General features: G+C 48.5%; 1 protein-coding gene across 4 annotated transcripts in view; it reads right to left on the reverse strand.

Annotated features, from left to right (window-relative positions):
* LOC119458722 (mediator of RNA polymerase II transcription subunit 17) overlaps positions 1-23839 on the reverse strand; it is a 201956-nt gene that overhangs the window by 92877 nt on the left and 85240 nt on the right. For all 4 annotated transcript variants that reach the window (XM_037720581.2, XM_037720580.2, XM_049671394.1 and 1 more), the window contains exons 7-8: positions 11694-11950; positions 6736-6944 (exon numbers count right to left, since the gene is read on the reverse strand). In XM_037720581.2, the coding sequence (XP_037576509.1) occupies positions 6736-6944; positions 11694-11950 (466 nt within the window). The remainder of the gene's footprint in view (positions 1-6735; positions 6945-11693; positions 11951-23839) is intronic.

The raw sequence follows: 23839 nt of genomic DNA on the forward strand, positions 1-23839 counted from the left end.
CGCCGGGGCTGCGCCTCGGTCATCGTTGCAGCAGCGGTCCTCGTCTACTTTCTCGCTAAGCATAGGCTAGGCTGTGATGTGGTCCTGTTGGCTCGACGTAGGCACCAATGAGAGATCGCACAGCCACGTGACGTAGTCGGTTGCGTGGCGACTACGGATCCTGCCCAGATCCCGCAGTGCTGGCTTGTCTGTGCCGGTCGCCCGCTGGCTCGGCCGCCGCCGCTGTTGCTCACGCGTTCGTATGATCCGCAGCGGCGCGGCAACACGTTCGGAACAGCCGATTTTTTTCGTATTGTGAGCAATGTATTTTGGCCGGGGAATGTTACGAATTCGTATCACACCAAAATTCGTATCAGCCGGGTTCGTATCACCGAGGTTTTACTGTATAGTGCACTGTTTGAAAATGGCAGTGATACGGAAGATAGCGACAAGGCTGGCAGCGATGATGACATAGCATGAGCTCGGCATGTTCATATTCAATAAATGCTGTTTTCAATTTGTGAACCCTGTCCTCACTCTTTTTGTTTGGCCTATATTCGAGGCACGTTTCTTTTTTCTGACTTCGGACTGTGGGGGGGGGGGGGGGTTGGCTTAGAATAGGAGTTGGCCTAGATTCGAGTAAATGCGGTGTATTGCTTACTTCTGTTCCATTCTTAGAGAAAAGAGCTCATTTACATTACCCTCGACGACGACGTAGGCGGTCGAGAGGTTTAATTTCAACTTGACATAGCGCCGTCCGTGCTTTCGCATTTCAGTAGTTTCTGTACAACGTAGTGCTGCGCTGGTTTTGCTAGCTCGTGAAACACACAAACTGCAAGTAGCAGAGAATGGCACACCAACATCGCGAGCCCTCAGCAGCATGTCCCGCTCTTCGCAGCTTAAATCGCTGAAATTGAGTGCAGCATCGCTAGCCAATGCGTCGTTGTTAGGGTCATCAACGAGGTTTATTGCGACGGGCATTGAAGATTGTGTTTGCTGTTCGGCAGGTGCTTTCCTTTCCACTTTGGCTCGGTCTTGCCTCGGTTTCTGGCCGGGTTTTTGTGTTCTGCACAAAGAACCATAGTGCCGGCTGTCGGGCACCATTTTACTCACGAACAGCAGTAAAACTTGGTGATGGCGAATGCAATGTCTCTGCTCCGGGGCGGGCAATTTGAACTGTACTACAGTAAAGGTACGCCCTGTCATTCTGCCTGCGCTATAGCAAAGTAGAAGATGCCATACCAACAAGCCCATGAAGCTACCCTCATCGCCTTACTAAATCAGGCACGCACAGGCAAACATTAAGGCATCTCACTAGATGACCACAGATACTTGCTGTCAGAACACCGACGTGATGGAGCAGCAGCAGTGGCGAGCAGTGCTGCTACTTCTCGCTTTAATGCGAACTAGGAGTGGCAGAACACAGCACGCACCAAGCCATCTTGGGTACCGCACTCTTTGCACCAACCCCAGATCACCTCCAAGAAAGGATGTACGCAGCCGCTCTCAGCCGCACAGCTGTGGCCGCAGTAGAAGAAGAGAAGTGTGCTAAACCTGCCCCCCCCCCCCCCTCCCTTGCGCACGCCAGATCAAGTCACCATCCTTCTTGGCTCACCCTCACACACTTTGCCTTGCACCTACGGCCTAGGATGCGTGACCACAATTGTATCGCACTTGGGACTTTATTGTGGAACCTAACACGGTGACGCTGCAAATGTGCCTAGAATGTCCATATAATTCTTATCACAATAACGCAATGAAGCCACTTCGCGTTGCAAGCACTAGAGTACCCGCTGCATCTGGCAGCACTCCTACAGCCCATGCCTTGGTGGCACCACCGTGTGGCGTCCCTTCCAGAGGCCTCAGCGCCACCGCTCCCTGATCCCATTACCCTTATCTAGCTCACTACAGACCACTTTATCGGTGAGAAGGAACGCAGCTTTGAAGCAGTGCGCTGCACTGCTCTCCTCCTCACACTAGATTGCCATTTCTCCCAGCGGCAACTTGGAACAGTGGAGGTGGTATTGCGAATTAGTGCGATTCTAATGTGTTCCGTCTGTGATTGCTGCAATGTCAAATGACTTCAAATGAATAAGTTCGGCTGCAAAAATAACTTTCGGAAGCGAATGTGAAGAGCATCTTCAGCCGCTGCGACTCCATCAACTTCCGTTCCTGCGGTTACAGACAAGCGTCAGCTTTGGATTGCCAGCATAATGACACGTGTACTTGTTTATCTTTCAGCAGTGACCGCATTTCACCGGTTAACAAATGTTGAAATGGTATCACTCAGCGCAGGGCGCACCTGCATGTATCGGAAGTTTCTCGAACGTTATCGATGCTTCTATCCGTTGTCTGCTGTCACCGACACTTATGTAATCTGATTGCATGAGCGACACGAATTGTCTAGTACTTTCTGGAAGACACGCGGGCACGAGGGATTACTCTGGAACCTTCGATGACTCACATATAAAAGCTGACGTGTTTCGCCGCTGATCAGATTTCGACGATCGCCGACTGTGTTCGCTGCTATCGTTGTGCTTCGAGTGCAACTTGCTTTTGTGGGTACAGGTTTGCCCACTAAAATGCCCATTTCTTCATTCACAGTTTTGCGACTGTTTTCTTCACCATGACTACTACGTGACAATAAACAGAAAGCACTTGATGGCATTAGCTTTGTAGAGTGTACTTTGTTTCCAGTGAGAGCAGGGCAATGAACTTGGCACCTATGACCAAACTGGGATATGAACGAACGCTGTGTATTCGAGTCGGTGAACTAGTGCTAATGGACGAAGTCAACTATTTCTTCGTGCACGCACATTAAAGTTATTCTGTTCAAATGTTTTCCAATATTATCATGCTTGGTGACCTACTTTCTGGTTGAAGTTGTCTGGGGACGTATTATGAAAACAGTACGTGGCGAAGAAGAAAATGAAGGTGTGTTCTTTTTCGTTCTGTAACTAAAGCCACGCATACCAAGTGCCAACCTCCCCTAGTTCAGATGGGATCTCCCATGCTTCCAAATATCGCCAGCAAGCTGTCTGGCCGACGCCACACATCATGCGCTGTTTAACTTCAGAAAATAAAGTTGCTGCTGCAGAGAGTTGTGGTTCGTTCTTTCAGCTCTCTTGAATCAGCGAGGTGCCCTTGCAGACGCCCCACTCGAACCTTAGAGCGCACATATACTTTCAAAGTGTCGTGTGCGTCTGGTTGACCGCGGCATTCGTAGCCACTGTCACCACGTCTTTTTTATTGAGTACTCCATGTTGGAAGCTTTTCCGGTCAATTTATGTTAGTTATTGATTTTGCAAAGCTTGATGCACGTGTCCCAGGTAAACAACGCTTACAAAATTGTACTGCAAAAATTTTAGGAGCTCAACAAGCTAGCAAAATTTGTTTTCTCAGAGCTTAGCTAGTTACCTGGATTGGGGTGTATGCTGTTGCAGCCCACCGCATGCCCCATGGGGACACCTCTGATGTTGTCACGTGAGTGATACCTTAATAATAGAGTTCAAGGCCAGACATACAATAACAACACGTTGCACGCATGTTACGTAGCGACAATGTTCAGACTTGACTTGCCTCCTATTTCGATCGCGGGCTGAGCTGCGGCCATGCCTCTAGGCCCGTCGCCATTCAATATTGCGGCTATACTAAAGCTGAAAGCTTAGTAAGGACACGCTAAGAAGTTTCCCAAATGTTAAAACTTGCTGAGACCTCTCAGGAAAATGTGAAAACTTTCTACTCATCAACAGCACATTAGCTTTGCACACTCCACCGCGCTCCCACATACAGTATAGACCACTTATAATGTAACCGCTTATAGTGCAGGACCGGATATAGTGCGGTCTTTTCAGACTCCCTTTAATTTTCCCATAGCACTCCATGTATACACGTATCGCTTATAGTGCAGTTGCGGGAAACGGAAATACCGGTTACAGTGCGGCTGTCTGGGAGTACGGAAGTCAGCGGAGACGGCGAACGCTCCCCTCAAATTGGCGCCCCAAGGAGTGCTCGAGGAAGAAAGAGAAACGAAGTGGAGGAGAAAGGCATGTGGTGCGAACGAACAGCCAGTGAGACTGAAACCAGAATCTTGAGTGCGAGTCATGAAATATCACAGCGCGCATAGCGAGCGAGGGCCACGAAACTGCCAATGCCGGCCAACGAAACTTCAGGGAGCGGGCGGCGCCGGCACGGCACGGCGAAGGGCGCACGCGGAGACCGTGGAATGTGAGGGAGGAGGGCGGCAGGGAAGCAGACTTCACATCGGCAACTCCGCCGCTTCGGTGGCTCCCCTCGCCCTCCCTCGTAGCTCCCTCACTTTGGACTGTCACCGTGCGTGCCCGCTGCCGTGCACGCGCTGCCACTCCAGCCGGCCCGGTGCCAGCTCCTCGCAGTTTCATTTTCTGCCGTTATCGGGAAGTGGGCGTTTGCCGGCGTGAGCAGCTTCGTTGGCCAGCCTGGGACAGCGCCGCTGCTTCCCTCTGCGCTGTAGCCGCAGCGTGCAAGGTCAACAAGTGACTAGAAAGTACAGGAAACATAAAGGAGAAAGAAGGGTTCACTACAATTTTTTACGCGTGGCTACGGTAGCGTGGCTGAGACGTCGGCATGTACACGCATGTTCCGGCGCAATGCAGAATCGGCGACCTCGCCATTTGAGAGAGGGTGAAATTTCCGCCGCATTTTTTTTCTTTTTCTTTTGTTTTGTTCGCGCGCAACATTGCGGGGTCTTTTCTAAGCTTTTACTCTATGGCGGTGCCGGAGCAATGCCGGTCGGAGGTGCCACCACGTGATTTGGTTCGAATTAACGAGATTCGGCTGTACATTGAATGCAAACATTCTAGCTGCATTCTATGACTGTCGCATACGCGTGGCGGCTCGGTGCACATGTCTTGCACATGTGCGGGCCTTGAAAATTGTTGCTTTGGTTATAGTGCGGTACCGCTTATAGTGCGGATATTCGCAACTCCGGCGACTTACGTTATAAGTGGTCTACACTGTACCAGCAAGGCACCGGACGATAGACGGCACTGTAATCGCAAAAATGGCAGTGCTCTCACAAAAACCGTCTGTAACGAGAAACGATTTTGTCACCATCTACTGATGGCAATGACGATAATGCTGGCTATACTGGCTCATTGCGAATCCCGCAAACCTGGTTTTGGTTTCGTATCTGAATGCACCGTGCTGGTAAATTTGCAACTAATTTCATTGGCAAGAAAGGAGGCGTGGATTAGGATTTGTTAATTACTGTAATCAATCATTGTGAGCCACTGTATTTGCCTCAAAATTTTCCAATGGCAATCCAAATACAGTGGAACCTCGATGATACGAATCTCATGGGGTCACGAAAAATATTCGTATTAGCCGAAATTCGTATCATCGAAACACAATTAAAACTAGCTAAATTAAAGAGTCTGAGGTGAACTCACTCAGGCACATGTACGTAAAAAGCATTTACAGCATAGATCACTTATAACATAACCGTTTATAGTGAAGAACTGGCTACACTGTGGCCTTTTCCGACTCCCGTTTACCCTCCCATAGAACTCCATGTATACACATACCGCTTACAGTGCAGCCGCGTGAGACGAAATACCGGTTATAAGGCGGCTTCCGCGGTAAAATATCGCCGACAAGGGCGGTAGCGAGCACGCTTCTCAACAAGGTGCGCCCACTGATGGGAGAGGAGATCAACGAGGGGGATGCGGAGGAGGAGCATGAGACGTGGAGCATGAATCCAAGGGCGGTAAAATCGTCGCTGCGCGCCGTATGTGCCAGTAAATGCGCGCAGGGGATGCGCACCTTCACGGAGAGCAAACGCACAGCGGAGAGAAAACGCGACTTCCGTGGCACGAGAGGCCGTGGGGGTAAGAGAGGGGGGCGTGGCGACGCTGTGCTACGTCACCAAATGTGTATCTTATCTTGCAACCGAGCGCAAGGGTAACTGGCGACGCAATCTCCCACGCGAAAGGAGCAAAGCGGGAAGGTAGTGCAGGAGGGAGGGAGAGAGGGAGTGGGGGGGGGGGGGCTTTTACTCTGTCAACAAATGCGTTCTACTTTGCGCCTGTGCTGCCACGCCTGTGCCACCGCACGAGCCTTCGCTTGCTGCGGCGGCCGCGCGTGGGGAAGAGCGGCCGCCGCAGCGAGCGCAGAGACAAAAAGAAAAGCGCAAAAGCAACAAAAGCGCCGCCGCTTCAAGCTCTTCGCGCCCAGTCGCGGCTTCCGCGCTGTCCGACGCCGCGCCTCCGCACCAAAAGAGAAAGGGAAAACGCGCGTGACTACTCGCTGTTCTCTTTCGCGGCCGTCGGTGGGGCGGCGTTTATTCTATCAACCGACGCGGGTCGAAAATCGATTTGTAACAACTGTTCTCTAGCACGCTGCAAAGTAATGGGGCTCAGCCGGGACCTCACAAAAATTCGTATCATCCAGAAATTCGTATTAGCCGTGATCGTATCATCGAGATTCCATTGTATAGGTGCTTTTCGCCAGGGGATGGCGTGTGTCGGACATATTCACAGTCCCCTAAGTTTCGCCAAGACAGGTCACCATTGAGGTCAGCATTGCAGTCATGTGTGTGTGTCCTGACAGGTGAAGTTCCAATGATTCGTCGAAGGCCAAGCTTAAGATCGAAATCACGAAACATTGGGCCCATAGAAATGTATCGGCATTGGCTGGGACCTTAAGACAGGATCGAATTAACCAAAAATTTGAATTCTTGGGAGTCTACTGCACTGGAAGTCGTCAAAGAGTGCCCACCTGTGAAGGGAGTCACGGAGGCGTTGTCGGTCGTGTGCGTGTGGCCCCGCCAGGTGACGCTTGCGAGGCACCCCTACGGGGCCCGATGCTGGTCGGGGTGCCCCCTGGTGCAGGAATGCATAGTGGTATTCGCGCAACAGCTGATGCAGGGAGTGCTCCAACACGTGCTTGTGGTCCAGGCGCGAGGGTGGCAAGGCAGGCTGGCGGTCCTGCATTCACATATTGCCTGGCAGTCCACATACGGTCTCCCCACTTTGAGCATGGTTCACTTTCCGTGCCATAGACAAGCTGGGTTCGTGCATGCATTTCTGGTAAAAATGAAACAACCAAGGACCATCAACGGTAATTTTCATTTTCTAGCAATGCCATGGGCATGCTGGTTTCGTCTCAGTGCGTTGATCTGGTCGATGGCAGCACACAATCTGTGGGCAAAGAGGAGCGAGTTTATTCTGGCAGAGGAAGCAGTACAACAACTTCATTGAAGAAAAAAATTCTCAATGGGTGGAGCCCCTAGGCAAGGGCCCCACTGGCTTCCGTGCGCCGTCTTGCTTGTCGGATGATGGCCCTTTGGACCTCTTCCTGTGAGCTGGACTGCGCCGCCTCCCATTGTATATGCTCCGTAATTTCTGTGTTTGTCTTTTCTGTATATGCCGTGCATGCCCATGAGATGTGGTCTAAGGTAGGTGTGGCCCTGCACCATGGGCATGTGTCCGTATATCTTTCGGGATGAATTTTATGGAGAATGTGCAGGTTGTTATATGTATAGGTTTGCAGCTTTCTCCATATAACCTGTTCTTCCTTACTGAGATTCTTATCTGGGGGTGGTAGTTTCATTCTATTTCTTGTGTGATAGTTTAAAATTGCAGAGTAGTTCTGGTCAATCGGGATCAGGTCGTCAGAGGCGTCCTGTGAGCACCCGTGGTGTGCAGCATGCGCATGAGCTACTCTGTCAGCCTCTTCGTTTCCCCTGCTTCCCTCATGACTGGGCACCCATAAAAGGTGAAATCTGGCTCGGGGTTTTATATCTCGTATAATCCTATAGGCTGCGGTGCATACGCGTCCCCTGAGGTAGTTTCTGCATACCGCTTGAGAGTCTGATAGGATGGTTATTTCTTGTTGGTTTGGTTACGTCGCTTCGATAGCAAGGGCTATTGAAATTTCTTCTGCTTCCACGATAGTGGCGTTGTGAGTGGAGGCGCTAGTGATTTCTCTGCCTAAGTAGCCAGTGACAGCAGCTACCGCTCTTTTCTGCATGCCTGGGTATCTTGCCGTGTCCACGAAGCGGGAGTTTGGTTTGTCTCCGTGCGTTTTCTCAATGTATGCAGCTCTGGCTTCTCTTCTGCCTGCATGCAGAGTTGGGTTCATATTTCTGGGTATGGGGGCCACTTTGGTGCTGGTTCTGATTCTTGTGGGGATGGGTTTAGCTTGGTCGTGTTTTTCTAGGAGCTCGTGATACTCGAGTCTGCCAAGGCGTTTACTACCCGTGGTCGTTTGTGTGAGTCTGTTTCTTTGAGTTATCAGTTGAGCTTCTGCCAGTTCCTCGAATGTATTATGAATCCCGAGAGACATGAGTTTTTTCGGTTGAGGCGCATTGCGGAATTTGTAGGGCGATCTTGTATGCTTTCCTTAAGCACGAATTGATCGCATCTTTCTCTGTTTTTGTTAGATGGTAATACGGCAAGCTGTAAATGAAGCGGCTAACCACCAGACTTCTTATTAGGCGAAGGGTGCCTGATTCCTTCATCCCCGTCCTTTTCGTGGCTACCGGCTTTATCATTCTTGCGACTTGTGTTGCCGTCTTGATGAGGTTAAGCCCGTGTTGGCAGTGATTTGATTGTAGCCACATGCGTAGTACCCGGATTGTGGTCTTCTCAGGTACTGCATCATTTGCAAGTATGATTTCCAGTTTAAGGGCAGGGTCCGTCGGGATGTTACGATTCCCTTTGCCTCTCGAGACGCGTATAATCTCTGATTTCTCTGACACGCATTGCAGCCCTCTCGCTCGCATGTATGTCTCGATTACACAGGCAGCTACTTGTAATCGTTCTTCTTATTCACGTAGCGACCCAGTGACACACCCGACTGTAATGTCATCTGTGTATAGGGCGTGCTGGATACTCGGGATGGCTTGTAGTTTCCTTGCAAGGCCTATCATCGCCAAGTTAAATAGCGTTGGCAAGATCACTGTGCCCGGGGGTGTGCCCTTGTTGGGTGCCTTGAAGGTCTTAATTTATAGTGCGCCAAATTTAATCTCAGCGGTACGTTGGTTTAAAAAGCTGCGAACATAGTTGTGTATCTACTCTCCGCAATTTGTTTCAGCCAGGCTATCGAGTATTCCTTGGTGGCTTAGGTTATCAAAAGCTCCCTTTATGTCGATGGCCATGACGTGTTCGCTTGATCTTGGTATATTTGTCAGGACTTCATCCTTCAACCGTAGGAGGATATCTTGAGTTGAGAGCTTGGGTCTGAATCCAAACATAGTGTCTGGAATGATTTCATTGTCCTCTAAGCAGTTTTGTAATCTAGAGCTGACTATTCTTTCAAATAATTTCCCCAAACAGGAAGTTAGGGAGATTGGTCTAAGGTTATTAATTGCCAATTTCTTGCCAGGCTTGGGAATTAAAACTATTTGAGCCTGCTTCCACTGCCCTGGAATTGTACCCTGTTGCCAATGTTCATTTATAAATGTAGTGTATGCCTGTAAAGCCTCATCGCTTAGGTTTCTAATCATGGGGTTAATTATTCGGTCTTTGCCTGCCGCTGTGTTTCGGCAGGCTGTATTTCGGCAGGCAAAAATGCCTGCATATTTGATGAATTTTGTATGCGTTTACATGCTTGCATATTTCTATGTATACCCACCCTGCTATAATCTGATTTTAGATCGCAGTATCTATAAATAAATAAATAAAATAAATAAATTTTAAAAATTTCGCTATGGCAGCTCTAACTTCTTCGATGGAGATGGGTTCATCGAGTTCAGGGTGAGGGGGTCCCCCCCCATATTTGGTCTCGCAGGGTGGAGGAGATGGGTCTGTTCTGAAGCACTTGTTATATAACTCTTCTTTGAGTTCTTGTTCCGTCCCTGGGTACGTATGGATTAGCTGTTCCACCGCTTTACAGCCCTTGTTCTTGGTTTTGGTTGGTTCCATAATTGCTCTCAGTATGCACCAAGTTTTTGCGGTACTCAGTGTGTCATTAAGGGAGTCACAGAAGCATTCCCAATTGGACGTAGCTAGTTGCATTGCGTACTCTTCCGCTTTGCCGGTGATTTCTGCAATGCGTACTTTTAGCTTCCGGTTCTGTTTTTGTTGCTTCAGTCTTTTCATGAGTCCTCTGCGTGCCTCCCAGAGATGCAGTAAGTGAGGGTCTATCTCAGGTATCTCACATGAGCGGGCTAGTTCTTTTGTGACTTTATCCTTTTGTGGTCTTAAACTTTGACACCATTTACTTAAATCATCGATTGTGGTGCTTTCTTGGCTTTGCATCCGGCAGTATTTCACCCAGTCGGTAATTTTGGATATTCCTATGTGTCGTTTGAGGCGTTGGCACTTACGGAACCCGCAACGTGTCGGACACGCACGACGCGGACCCAACAAGAACTTCGAAACGGTCTGTAAGAACCCGCACTTCTATACTGCGACGCAGTTAGGCCGGGGCCAGGGTGGCCAGACTTTGAAGAGTCAGGGCTAGAACTGACTTAGAGACGTTAAGACGGAGCTAGGCTCCGAAACTGAGATAGATTATTTTCCAGTAGTTTGTACTTATTATGAATTTGGTGTTTGAGTTCGAGTGAACATTTTTGGGTGAATTATGGTTGTAGTTTTGTGTGCCGTGTGCTTTTGCCGTCCTTGTACATATTAAATCCTTGTTTGCTGTGCTGCCAGTCGTGTCTCTCCTCCATCGAGAGTAGCGCATGTACGCAACTCTCCGCCTCCCAAGTAGAAGGTGACAAAATATTGGCGAGCCTGCCAGGATTGATACGGCCCAGTCACCGATACTCACCGATGTGCTTTTCGAAAAGTACACCTAAGCACTTAACTGTAGGTACTCGTTCAATATATAAATTTTTAAACCTCAATACAACTTCTTTATCAATTTAATGATTCTTGGGCCGATAAATAAAACAATAACCAAATGCTTTACTACGTCGACATGGTTTTATTTACTGAATGAATCAGCAAATCCTGTTTCTATTTTGCACAGAAGCAATGCGGAAGCTGCAATTCTCCTATCTTGTGACTGATTAGCACTTGCAGCGGCGAAGACCTCGGAACTTCCTTCATAGCGTGTTCGCGACTTCATCCAAGACATGCTTTTCACTACCGCGTGCACATCCAGATTATTTTTTTCACCAGTGAGCAGGTCGTCAACAGATTGTCCATCCCTATTTAGCCAATGCTCTTCATCCTCAACAGCTTCCGCCGTGTTATTGACACTGTGCCCAGAGTCAAAACGATACTGCTGTTTGCCACAACCAGTGCAGCCGAAACTGCAGTCACTATCATGCAATCATGGATGGCGACTACGCAATTATGAAGGCACGCGGCTAACGCAGTCCTTATGCACTGCAGTAAATGGAAGAATAAAGGCTACAAAGGCACAGTTAAGCACAAAGTGTTCCTGTCATTCACGTGCAATTTCCGCTGATAACCACGGCAATGTTGACTCCGCTGCATTGTTTCAGTTGGATGCTAGCACCGCTTTTGCTAGTTTGCATCACGCATTTGCGGCGCTCTGCACTTGCTGAGCTCCAAGATCCACCTGAATTAAACTGTGTGCGGCCAATATGCCCTAATTAACGAGAGTTTTTTCCCGTTAAATAATGCACACCTGCTGGGACCAGAATTCTTCAATTTTCAATTTTTTTTGCAGCGCTGTGTGCTTGTCGCTCTCTCGTGTCCGCGTCTTTTTTGCGCTGTGTTTTTTTCCAATTCCTTCTAAACAAGGTTTTACTGTACCTGTAGTGTTCGGTGGCAGAGACCGATGCACAGCTGGACACCGGGGAACAGGGCGGTGGTTATCTGGTTGCCGACCACCAGGTTGGGGATGGACGGCTGCAGCTGGACTGCCTCCCGCGCCAGCTGAGCAAAGAGCTCCCTGCAGAAGAGCACATTCTGCGCAGCCTCCAGACGCTGCTGCCAGTGGGTCTCGGGGCTGGAAAAGGCGTTCTGCGGCAGGTTGATGCTCAGCTGACCACTTGCTATCGTCTCCGTATCTGCACAGGAGGTCACACACAACACGGCTCACCACTCGCTTGCGTTTTTGCACAGGCAACCACAGTGGTTCTCTTGGTTTATTTTTTATCATCAAAGCTCTCTCAACAATGGGCAGGAGAAAAATTGGCAATCTTTAAACAGAATCTCAGGAGACCAGGGAAAAAAAGTTCAATTCACCAGGAGTTCCACTTACTGGGACATTGACCTCAAGGGATGCTCTTTTGAAAGGGGCAGGCACTTCATTGCCAACAAAAGATAACATGGGTAGCAGCTCAGATTACAAAGCTTTATTCAGTTTCCACGTGCATGCAGCCACTGACTAGAACTAGCAGCACAACTTATCATTACAAAAAGAAGAAAACAGTCAGTTAGCAAAAAAACAAATAGCCATTTTATTGAAGTAATCACTATCGAAGTCGTCGATTATTTTAATCTTAGTCTCCAATGAGACCACACTGCACGGGTGTTTCTGTGCCACCATCAGGTTAAACGCTAAGCAAACTCGCAGTTCAACAACATTTCCAACACAATGAAAACACAGCAAGCGATGACCATGGTAGAGCTATGCTAAACACGGCACCAACAAAAACAAGCAAAAGCCGCCTTGATGAGAACGTGGAGAACTGGAAAATAGGAACGAGAATGAAAGGCAGGAAAGGCGCAAACAGTGCTGCATATCGCAACGCTCCCGAGAGCTCAGTTTCGTTTTCGGTAATACTTCTTTAGTTCCGTTTACCCAGAGTTGAAAAAAAGATATGGTTGATACCTTTGGTAGAACACGAAAGTGAAACACATCTTCACAGAAGGTGTTGCATGTTTGCTTCGTGAACTCATGGCTCGCTGCAGCGAAAAGCGCACGATTTGCGGGTCGACAACTATGTTGCAGGTTTGCTTGGTGCGTGTTCTCCTCTTGGCGAGCGGCGTCCTGCTGCCGAATCGCTTCGGCGAAGGTACAAGCACTTTGGTCCAGCTGCGTAGTGTCTTGGGGAGCCAGTTGAGTTGCGACGCACTCAGCTTCAGGAATGCAAGTGGCAGAGTTCGCAGCGTGTGCCACGAATGCACAAAGGTGTTCTGCTTCACGCTGGTGTGTCTCTCGCTGTACCAAAGCGCGATTCTCCCGTCGACGTCGTTACCTTTCTCAGCCGCTTAGCGCAGCAGTTTTCTTAGCTGGTGCCATCGCAAGCGAAGCAGTAGGTGCTGATGCATGTTGAAGCTACACTCTGCAGGCGACGAGACGTCACAGGCTAATCCGACACGAAAGACAAACCATGTGCAGAGACTGCGTCGTCACCTCAGAAGGAAGTCTACACCATGCTACACCGCGCTGGAGCCTCCGCTGCGCTGTGAATACCGTAGTGCTCACTGTTGGCGCTCGTTAGTGTCATGATGCAGTACTTCCCTTCACCGCTCCTAGATGGCGTGCCGTAGCGGTCGAGAGAGCATATTTTACGCATTCACGCCACTGTCACAGCTGTTACAAGAAGTTGATGGGAGACCCAGGCATAAAACACTTGTGTGTTAAAATGTGGTTCCGTGTACATTTTTTTTTTTGCATTGCCGTAAAACCAACCAACTACAGTGGAACCTCGATTACACGTCCCCCGGTTATGCGACGACTTGCATTTATCATGAATTGGTTTAGTCCCAGCAAAACCCCCATAGAAATAACATATTAATAAGCTTGATTATACGACGCAATTTTACGCCGACCCACCTCCTACGACTTTCTGGTACCATCTGAAAAAGAAAAAAAAGTTTCTTAAATCCAAGTAGACCCAGGCTGCCACGTAAGCACACTGCAGGTGGCTGATAACGGGTGTGCAATACCGTATTTACCCAAATGTAATGTGACCGCAATTGTAATGCGAGGGGCAACTTTCCAGTCACGCGAAATAAAGAAAATTAATTGCTAATGAAACGCGAGATGAATGGAAAAAGAAATGGTACCTTTATTCAAGGAATTGCAATTTGAAAACATCCTCACTCATCATGGTCGTCTGAAGAGGAGTCGGAGCTTTCCTTGGGCGGTTTTCTCGGGCGATCACTTTCGCGAAATTTGGCATGACTCGGCACTGAAAGCATCCCTGACAAGTGTTCCTGGCGCTGTCCTAAGCTTTCAATCAGCACCAAGAGAGGTGTCGGCAGTATACTTATAGGGTGCCAGGATGAGCCGAGTCTCGCTAAAGCGAAACTATCTCCGAAAGTGATCGCCTGACAATTGTCATCTTCCGTGCCGTCCAGCTTGTTTGACATTTAAGTATCCCTTAAAAGAGCGCACAATCATTTCATTCGGGGTCAGTCCCAGGCCACTTCTGTTGCACAGAGCTTTGACGAATGGCCTCGCATTTAAAGTGCGCCTGCCGCTTGTCCCGCCATCCGCAAATCGTCGACATCGAGACACCGAGCCGCGGCAGACTTTCCTAGCTCCTCGGCCACCAAAATTGCTCGTCTCTCGAAGCAAAAGTCATATCGAATGCGCTTCGTCGCCATAGCGTTGCGAATGAACAGAGTCGAACACAAAAGGCCGTAGGGTACAGCAGCATTGTAACCAGTCACAAGCACTGCAAAAACGGCATCAATTCCAACCAAAAACAAGTGCTGACTTTGGTTGACTTGTCTATGGATTAGATCGGGATGTAAAGTTACAGGTTGCCAACCGAATGCTAAAAATCGGGGGATTTAGAATATTTGTATTAAAATAATAAATTTTGCCGTTATTCGTATGTATTGCGAGGGTCGCATTCAAGCAACGAAAATTGTGAAAAGAAAAAACTCGCGTTACAATCGAAATTATGCATTAATTTTTTAATAATTTATTTTACGTTCCTTAGAGGCAGTGCAGGTTCGCTCCGCAGGCTTATTCAGGCAGTCTGTACCTGTGTTTTGGGGCAAGACTAAGCGTCAATGCCGACATTCTTCGTTTTTCGATTATACGATGGTTTAGCACGGTCCCCTCAAAGTCGTATTATCGAGGTTCCACCGTATAAGGCTCTTGTTATGTTTAAGCGACAATTCCGTTTAAGCGATTTCAATTTGCCAAGATTTTACTGTACATCAGCATGTTAAGGGAGAGCTGTGGCTGCACGCAACACTAGAAAATATCCTTTCCTTCACATGTTGTTGCCCCTTCGGAATTAAAGAGCCATCCTCTGTGGAACGCACGCTGTGGAAGAATAGAAACAATAACAGGGTGTAGTAATGCAAACACAAAAGGGCACCTATTACACCTCCTCACATAAGAAGGCCAGCAGCTGAACTAGTACGCATAACAAATACAGTAAAAGCTCGTTAATTCAGAAAATTGGTTAATTCAGACATGTCCTTTGGTCCTGGCAGGCATACGCATTATTTATTGCAATGAAACTCCCGTTAATTCGGACGTATTTGGCCTCACATCGATTAATTCGGACAACTCTCGGAGCTCGGCGAGCGCCGCAAATGTGCGACACAAACATAGGCGTATCTACCGGGGGGCAGGGGGGGCACTTGCCCCCCCACTGTCAAAAGTGGGGGGGCAATGCATGCCATTTGCCCCCCCACTTTCGAGAGCGGGCACTTTCGGCTACACACTAGAAAGTCCAACAAAACTACAGCTGAAGCTAAATTTTATTTCTTAATAGAGTCACCACGTTCATAATGCTTTTCTTTACTACTGATCCCCGGTTTGGGCAGCAAGCATTGTGCCTCCTCGTGACGCGCTGTAGCGGGCGACGCGCGAGATTCGCCATTCATGCTTGCATTGCGCAGAAGTCCTGGCGCTGGACAGTTCCCGCAGTTACAAATTACCGCCTAAGCATACTTGAAAAAACAAAACAATCGGCTTGATATATTTAACCTTCGGGCGAGGGGAGAGGTCCGGATAATCAGCGGCGCCCAACGATGGGTGTGCCTTACTGCATGAAATGGTTGGATTATCAAATGCTGGAACTATTGAATCTCCGTCCAGAGATAGACTACGTAGCGTTGCAGTATAAATATAAATCTTATCACCATCAAAATTTAATCCAACCACTTACAGGTGTAACTGCCGAATTTCTTTGTGTAATCATGACTTATCGTATATTTATTTATTTATTCATTCATTTATTCATGATACCTCAAAGGTCTCAGAACGGGACATTACATGAGGGGTGGGCACGTAGAAAAATGGCGGGACTGGTTAGGAGACGTGACTTGAAGGATGGTCTTCAATATCAGTTTTGAAACGGGAAATGTCGGTGATGAGGGCGATCTCAGTAGGAAGGGTGTTCCATTCTCGGGCTGAGTGCAGAAAAAAATAACGCTGATGCGTGGTGGAATGGGCGCGTGGTAGATACACAGCTAGAATTGGGATGCGTATGGCGGGAGAAATGATGCGCTGGAATGATGATTTGGTTACCTGTGGGCAGCGAATGAAAGAACCTAAAAAATAAAAACAGACAAGCACTTTTGCAGGCGGGAGGTGAACGAGAGAAGACACAACCGGGATTTTAAGGCTGAGACACTTGTATTATAGGAGTAGTCAGAGAGAATGAACCTGGCAGCATGATTCTGAACCGATTCAAGGGAATTAATCATATTAACCTGGTGGTTGTCATAGATAGCACTGACATATTCTAGTTTAGAACGGATTAGCGTTTTATATGCAAGTTCATTTATTCATGATACCTCAAAGGTCCCAGAACGGGACATTACATAAAGGTCTGCGAGGTTGTATGTTCGTGAAAGTGACCTCGGTCGAACGTGCAGAGCCATTTCAGTGCCAATAGAACACTTAACTGAATTTTTTCTAAAGGCTTTTGTCACTACTGCTTTTATCGATTTCATTTTCAGGCCGTTTCTGAATAAGAGCTACCCTACTACTTGTTTCCCGGCAGGAGCAAGAAGAGCAGATATTTTATATTTTGAAGAAATCAAGACCACTTTATTGTGACGTGTTCCGAAAATTTGAATTGAGGTGGTTGCTTACGTACTCGAAAAACCGCTACTGAATACTCGCTTTCCCCCAGTTTTTTGCTTTATACACGGCATTTAGTTGTTGATCCCGGTATCCTCAGTAAACTATGCGGGACATGGTGTTAATATTTATTCGAAGTACGAAACAATATCCTGAGTGACGAGCGATAAATGTTTTTTCTGTGTAGGTTCATTGCAAGCCTTTGTAGAAACTTAAATATTGACGTGTGCTAGGGTGCTATACCGCCGCTTTCCCCGACTCCTAAACCAATTGCATGAGATATGGACTTGAAATTCCATGAAAATATGGAGAATTTTAAGCGCAGTGCGTTGCGAAAATCAGACTTTCCTGGTTTAAATGCAAGTGTTGCAGATAATTACTAAACCATTGTTTTCCCATTTGTTCCTGTGCACCACTACGGGATGCGTATAGGTTGCTTCTCCGGTGTCCTCGGTGAGCTAAACAAGGCATCTTGTTTATATCTGGGGATAATGAAATTTTGTGACAAAGTAAGATGTGTATTCATGAATTACTGTCTTTTTAAAGTTTCCAGCCAGAAGTGCTTCAAAGCATATTACACTGGGACAAGGTTTGAAACGGAACACTAATATACGGGTAACTTTTGAAAGTATGTGATGTAATTACAGGAAACTGAAACATTTAGTGCAACTATTCGAAAGAAAAAACAGCTTCACTTAAAATCGGGTTGTAATTCAACAAGTTCGCACACCTCTGTCGTCTTTTTCTTTTTAGTATTGATAGTAATTTATGTTGATTGTACTTTGTTCTGTATAACCTCGACAGTACTATTACCTTAACTAGCGATACATTTATGCTGTAGACTTAAACACCAAGTAAAATTCTTTAATTAGTAAAATTGACTTCAACAAATATGCATTTTTTGTGAGCTGCGCTGCTGCTACTGGGTTGGATCAGGGACCTCTGGGCACTCGAGCCATTTGTCCCTGCATCACATATAGATTTTATAGCGACAAGAAATAACGGCGAATTCAAATAATTTTTCGGGCCTCGATGGTTCACCATGTGTTATTGAGATATAGGTCTATTGTTACAAATAAAAATACCTGACAGATGCATTTCCAGGCTTTTTCACTTATTTTAATAGGAATTCAATATACATACACACACACACACATATATATATATATATATATATATATATATGGAGAGAGAGAGCGAGAGTCAGATCTGCGGTTTGCCCCCCCCACTCGAGAAATAGTTGGTACGCCCCTGGACACAAACGAGCTATAATGGCGTTAACGTCCACCGAAACGAAGCGACGGAGTTCGCATCACCATAGCCATCAGTGGAAATCATACGGGAATGACAGACACGCCAGAACTCTTCAAGCCTATTTGAGCCTTTAAAGCTTTTATTCTTGCGTTTGCAGGTGCGCATAGCACCGCCTTGGCCACGTGCCTTCAAAACTGCGTAGTCGCCATCCGTGATCGCATTGATAGCGGCCGTGGTTTTATTTGTAGCAGTTGCGGCAAAAAGTAGTTTCTTTTTGACTCGGTACGCGCATAGGCCGCGTGCCTTGAGCGGATGCGCGACTCTCATGCGTTCCCTGATGTTGTTTTCCCCGCATGGCTCCCGTCCCCTGTAATCCGGCTTCCGCGTAGCTTTATGGCGGCGGAGTTGCAGCGTATTACGAGATGGCGCTAGTGTTGCACTGCTAACGCCACCTGACGGCAGGGGGTTACGCGGGCGAAAAAGGGAGAAGGCTGTTCCTCTTCGGGTTGGGATCGGTGAGCGATGCGGACGTCCCATGCCTGCGCTGATCCACGCTTCGTGAGACCGCCTCGCGTGGCTAGGAGCACGGCACCGGTATGGACGAACACAGATCGTTCGAACACGCCACCGTTCCCGTGACCGTACACGTGAACGACTAGGCGATGGTGTCATAGCATGGGGCGAACGTATTCGCTCGCTATCCGGTCGCGGTGAGTCGGACTTCCTTGATTTGTCGCGCGCCTATGTGAATGTTCTACAGTTGAGCCCGACTATATCGAACCCGTTTAAATCAAATTATCCCGTATATCGAACAATTTCTAAACACGGTAAATTTACATTGAGAATATATAGCAAAAGTTACTGTTACATCGAACGAAAATAGCAACGACAACCGATATATCAAACTCCATGTGCCTCAAAAGTGCCCCAGCAAGTTGGCTTTCCCTTGCGGTGGCGGGGAAAACTGCCGGTGCCACCCTAGAAAAAGTGGTTTAGACCTGGCTGTGCAAGGGCGAACACCCCCCTGCAAAAAATAATCCTGGCCTGCTCGCAGCGCTTACAGCCAATCAGAGGCCGTCATGCTTTCTCCAAGGCGCGGAGGCGGTACAAGTGAGCGCCATTTTTTTCTTTCTTTATGCTTGTGTGCCTGCTGCTCCCTCTTTTCCTCGAGTCCTCATTCAGCGTGGTCCGTGCTGGTGGTGTTGCCTGTTGGCGCTCTGTGAACTTTCTTGGTGCGCTGTCGTCATGGCTTGTGCAAAGAGGCAGAATTTGCCGTTCACCGCGAAGCTCGAAATCATAAATCGAGTCGAGCGCGGTGAGAAGAAGTCCGACATCGCCGCCGCGTACAAGATTCCAAGGAGCACTTGGAATGAAGCACCGAAGTGATTAGTGCACTTGCGTTGGTCCGGCGCTATTGCGTGAATATAGAAGGTTGCGGCCTCAGCTTCTCTGACTCGTTGGACAACGTGGAGGCGTGCGTGCTGTTGCAGGCAGCGCAGTCGTTGAAACAGAAGAAAATCCAGGACTATTTTGTTCCAAAGTAGGGCACACAAGTAAGCCACCATATTAATAAAGTACTTTTCTTATTGGTATGCGCCTTTGCGTCATCAAATCCTATAGCGGGCCTATATCGAATTATGCCATATATCGAACTAATAAACGTTTTTTGGCGAGTTCGATATACCCGGGTTCAACTGCATATGTAGTAATTCGGCTAGCATGCATTAGTGTATGAAAGGTGCAATAAATGCCCTTTTGACTGTTTGCACTACTGTGTTGTCGTTCCTTTGACCCAAGAGCACGTGTGAGACCCCACAGCCTTCATAACAGAGTAGTCGTCATCCATGATCGCGCCGATAACGACTGTGGTTTCGTCCGCAGTTGCAGCAAATGGTAGTTTCGTTTTGACTTGGTGCGTGCTTCGGCAGCGCACCTTCAGAACCACAAGGTCGCCGTGCATGATCGCGTTGACAGCGGCTGCGGTTGCGGCAAACAATAGTTTAGTTTTTACTCAGTGCAAAGTTGTCGACGATGAAAAGCACCATCGACGTCACGATAGGCGGCGACCCGGTGACATTTTAGAAAACATAATCGGGATGTGCGCGCGCTAGTGAAAAGCGCATCTCAGATGAAGACGCACACCCCAACCGCGCTGTGAAGAAAGTCGCGAGACCCTCGCCGCTGCGAACTCTAATTAGTCACGAGATGACGAGAATTGCAGCTTCCGCATTGCGTTTGTGCAAAATAGAAACCGAATTTGCTGTTTCATACTGTAAATAAGAGCGCGTTGACGTAGTAAGCATTTGTTTATTGTTTTCTTGATACCCTCGATAATTTGACATTCGGTTAATTCGGACATTTTTTTTGGTCCCATGAAATCGAATTAATGAGCTTTTACTGTATCACACGCTGAGGAATATGGAGCCCACCGCCCAAGGACAACAAGCAAATAATGTGCCGGACAGTGATGCCCAAGTCATTTAGTGTAGTGTAGTAACACAAACGGAGGCACATTCAAGTCATCCGGAAGCTCTTGACGAGCCCACTGTGCGTGACGCCATTTCAGAGCCAAGAGCATCACAGCGCTCACGCCACTTCTCGTCGTACCATAAAACCCCTTTAATTACTTCTCTCCACCTAACGGGTTTCTGCTGAACTATTACGTCTGGGGATATATATACAGTAGAACCTCGCTGATACGTTCCCGCCTAATACAATTACCCAGCCCATACGTTCGCAATTGCAAAAAATAAACGTAACCCCATAGAGGAATGTGTTAATACGTTCCGGTTAATACGTTCCCGGAAAATACGATTATTTGGCAGCAACGTTAAGCATTGCGGCAAACTGCGGTCGTATGATACGTTCTGCTGCGAAAAATTTTCGTTCAGGTGTGCAAAAGGCCACTCTCATGTGCTTGTGAAGCGCTAAGTGGCAGACGGCTGCCGCGTGGCTTATCTGCAGTGATCAATTCCCCCCCCCCCCACCTCCGCGACTTCTCTGCATTGCTTGTTCGCACGAAGTGACGAAGCGCGGCAGCAGCGGTGAGCGAATTGACCTTTGTGCTACCTCGCCCCTCGCTTCAACGCGAACTACTAAGCGGCGAAAACAGGCGGACACTGCGCGCGCAGCGCTACGACTCGCCGAGATTGTAGCAGAGGTGGTGGGGGATGAGGCGCCTGAAGACGGCGGCGAGAACGAAGGCTTGCGCCCACCGGCTACCTTCGCCAAAGCCCTTGCTGGCCTGGAAGCCTTACAAAGCTTCTTTCTCACGAAAGACAATGAAAATGCGGTCAAGGATCTGCAATGTGTGCAAAAGGAGTTGTTCCTGTCCAAGGGTGTGACGCACCAGCAGAAAATACAGCCGAATCTCGATAATTCGAACTCGAAGGGGCCTGAAAATTTGTTCGAATTAAAAGGACTTACTTTTGATGTATTTGTGCACCGTAGCGCTACGTACGAACGATGCAAGCAGTGAAATATTGCTTGCTTGCCAGCCTTTATTAAGAACAAAAAAGAGAGGTGGAACCCTTAGGGGGCTTCGCAATGGGTGGAGTCCCTATTCCGGGACCCCATTGGTACCAGGCGCCAGCTTAGCCCCCCGAACCAAGGCCTTTTGGGCCTTAAGGTCTGAGCAACCACGCAGGGCCGCCTCTCACTCCTCTCGGGCTGGGTTAGGGTTGGAGAAAAAAGCTGAGTTGAGCTGGCAAGCCCAAACCATTGTGGTAAGTGTCAGCCACCTCCCCACAGTATTGACACTTGCCAGTGAAGGAAGAATCAAAATGTTTTAAGATTGCCGGGCACAATAAAGTGTTAGTGAAAAGTCGGACCAAGATGCATTCATCAGCCTTGCCCAGCCCCTTTGCAGGAGTTGGGTATTGGCGGTGCCTGTCCTTGTAATAGGTCGTGATGTCTTTGAAAATAAGAAGACAGCCGCCTTCGGGTTCCAGGTACTCAGGCTCTAAGTGGGACGCCTGGTTGATGAGTGCTTGGGCCGCCGTGTTCGCGGCTTCATTCTTTATTAGGCCCTTGTGGCCCGGAGTCAGGCTAGGCAACGGGGGGTAGGGTCGATTCCCCCATTGCTATAGTTCTGCAATATTCGTTCCGCCAGCGGGGTGACCCAACCAGCTTCATAATTTCGACAAGCCCCGCGCGAGTCGGTTATGATATATTGAGATCGGGGATCAGAGGCAGCTAGGGTGATAGCTAGTTCTTCAGCTTGCGTTGAGCACGGGGCTTTGAAAGTGAGCCCATCTACTTGCTTTTCCTTGTGGATGACCGCTGCCGTATACCCCCCCCCCCCCCCCCCCCCCGACATGGACCGGCCACATCCACGTAGAAAACTCCATGTTTGTTGCCAAAGTGAGGTTGCAAGGCGTCGCTCTCGCCTGGCGACGACCACTATGGTCTTCCCTATCCATCTTTGTGGGGAGGGGTCGAACTCTGACGGTGCGGCGCGTCTTCAGAGCTTGGGCACTCGGAACCGCTCCTGAATATGAAAGTCATGTTTCAAGTGGAGCCGGTCAAGCAAATGCCGTCCCGACTTTGTTTGAGCTAGACGTGTATATTGGTTGATGAGGTGGGCTTCTTTCAGCTCCTGAAAGGTGTTCACCACTCCCAAAGCAAGAAGTCTCACGTGAGAAGTTGTGACAGGGAGTTCAAGGGCCCTCTTCATCACTTTAAGGAGGATAACCTCGACTTTGTCTTCATCATGCTTCCGCAGATGGAGATAGGGTACCGAATATAGAATTCGGTTGGTTACGAATGCATGAGCTAGCCGCACAGCGTCCTTGCTTCGTAATCCCCCTCTCTTGTTGGAAACACGTCGGACCATTCGGCCCACTTGGTCCCCAACCTTCCGGAGCTTTTCTAATGTTGTTGTCGCCGGCCCTCGCTCAATCGTAGCTGCCTTTTGATCAGTTCGTGTGCCTCGAGCGCTCGCACCGTTCGGACGCTCCACGAACTTCTTCGTCCTCTTCTCTCGCCAGGAGCGACCTCTTACATGTGACATGTGATGTGTTTTTGTCACTGATCTCGGGGGCGTGCGGGTGTTAATAGAGATGGGATTGGAAGACGCATGGCAACACAGCAAGCATATTTTTAATCACACTCAGATTCAAAACTCAAACTAAAAATAAAGCTCACAAACTAACACACACTAAACTAAAACACAATAAACAAATAAATGTTCACCAAAACACAACCTAGTGAATCCATAAACATGCCCTTGATTTCCTCTACGTTAGTCCTGGGCGTTTCTCGCACGAGAGTCTGGCAACTCTGGCCTACTGCTATCTCCATACAAGAATAAATATCTCTCACTCAGTTCGTCGCTGTTGCTCATATTTTCCCGGCGGCAATCTCGATGAGCCTTTCTCTCTGTCGTTGCTCTCTCCGGCCCTCGCTCAATCGTAGCTGCCTTGTGATCGGTCCATCAACTTGAAGTCCAGCTTGGTAGAAGCCCGTAACCCGGTCGCTGGCGCTGACGTGGCTGAGAAGTTCGACGAGTTAGGCCTCACGACTGGTTCTTTCGGGGCGTCGCTGATGCCGTAGATACCGACGACTCGCGGTTCCGTTGACCTGGCCGAGTGCGTGGCTGGAGCTCCGGTAGCCGCCGCTGACGTGTCACTTGCCTAATGAAGTGTTCTTCGCCCTACATCGATCTGCGTGGCGGCCTGGTGCCCTGGTGATTATCGGT

Source organism: Dermacentor silvarum, chromosome 7 (assembly GCF_013339745.2).
Source record: "Dermacentor silvarum isolate Dsil-2018 chromosome 7, BIME_Dsil_1.4, whole genome shotgun sequence".
NCBI lineage: Eukaryota > Metazoa > Arthropoda > Arachnida > Ixodida > Ixodidae > Dermacentor > Dermacentor silvarum.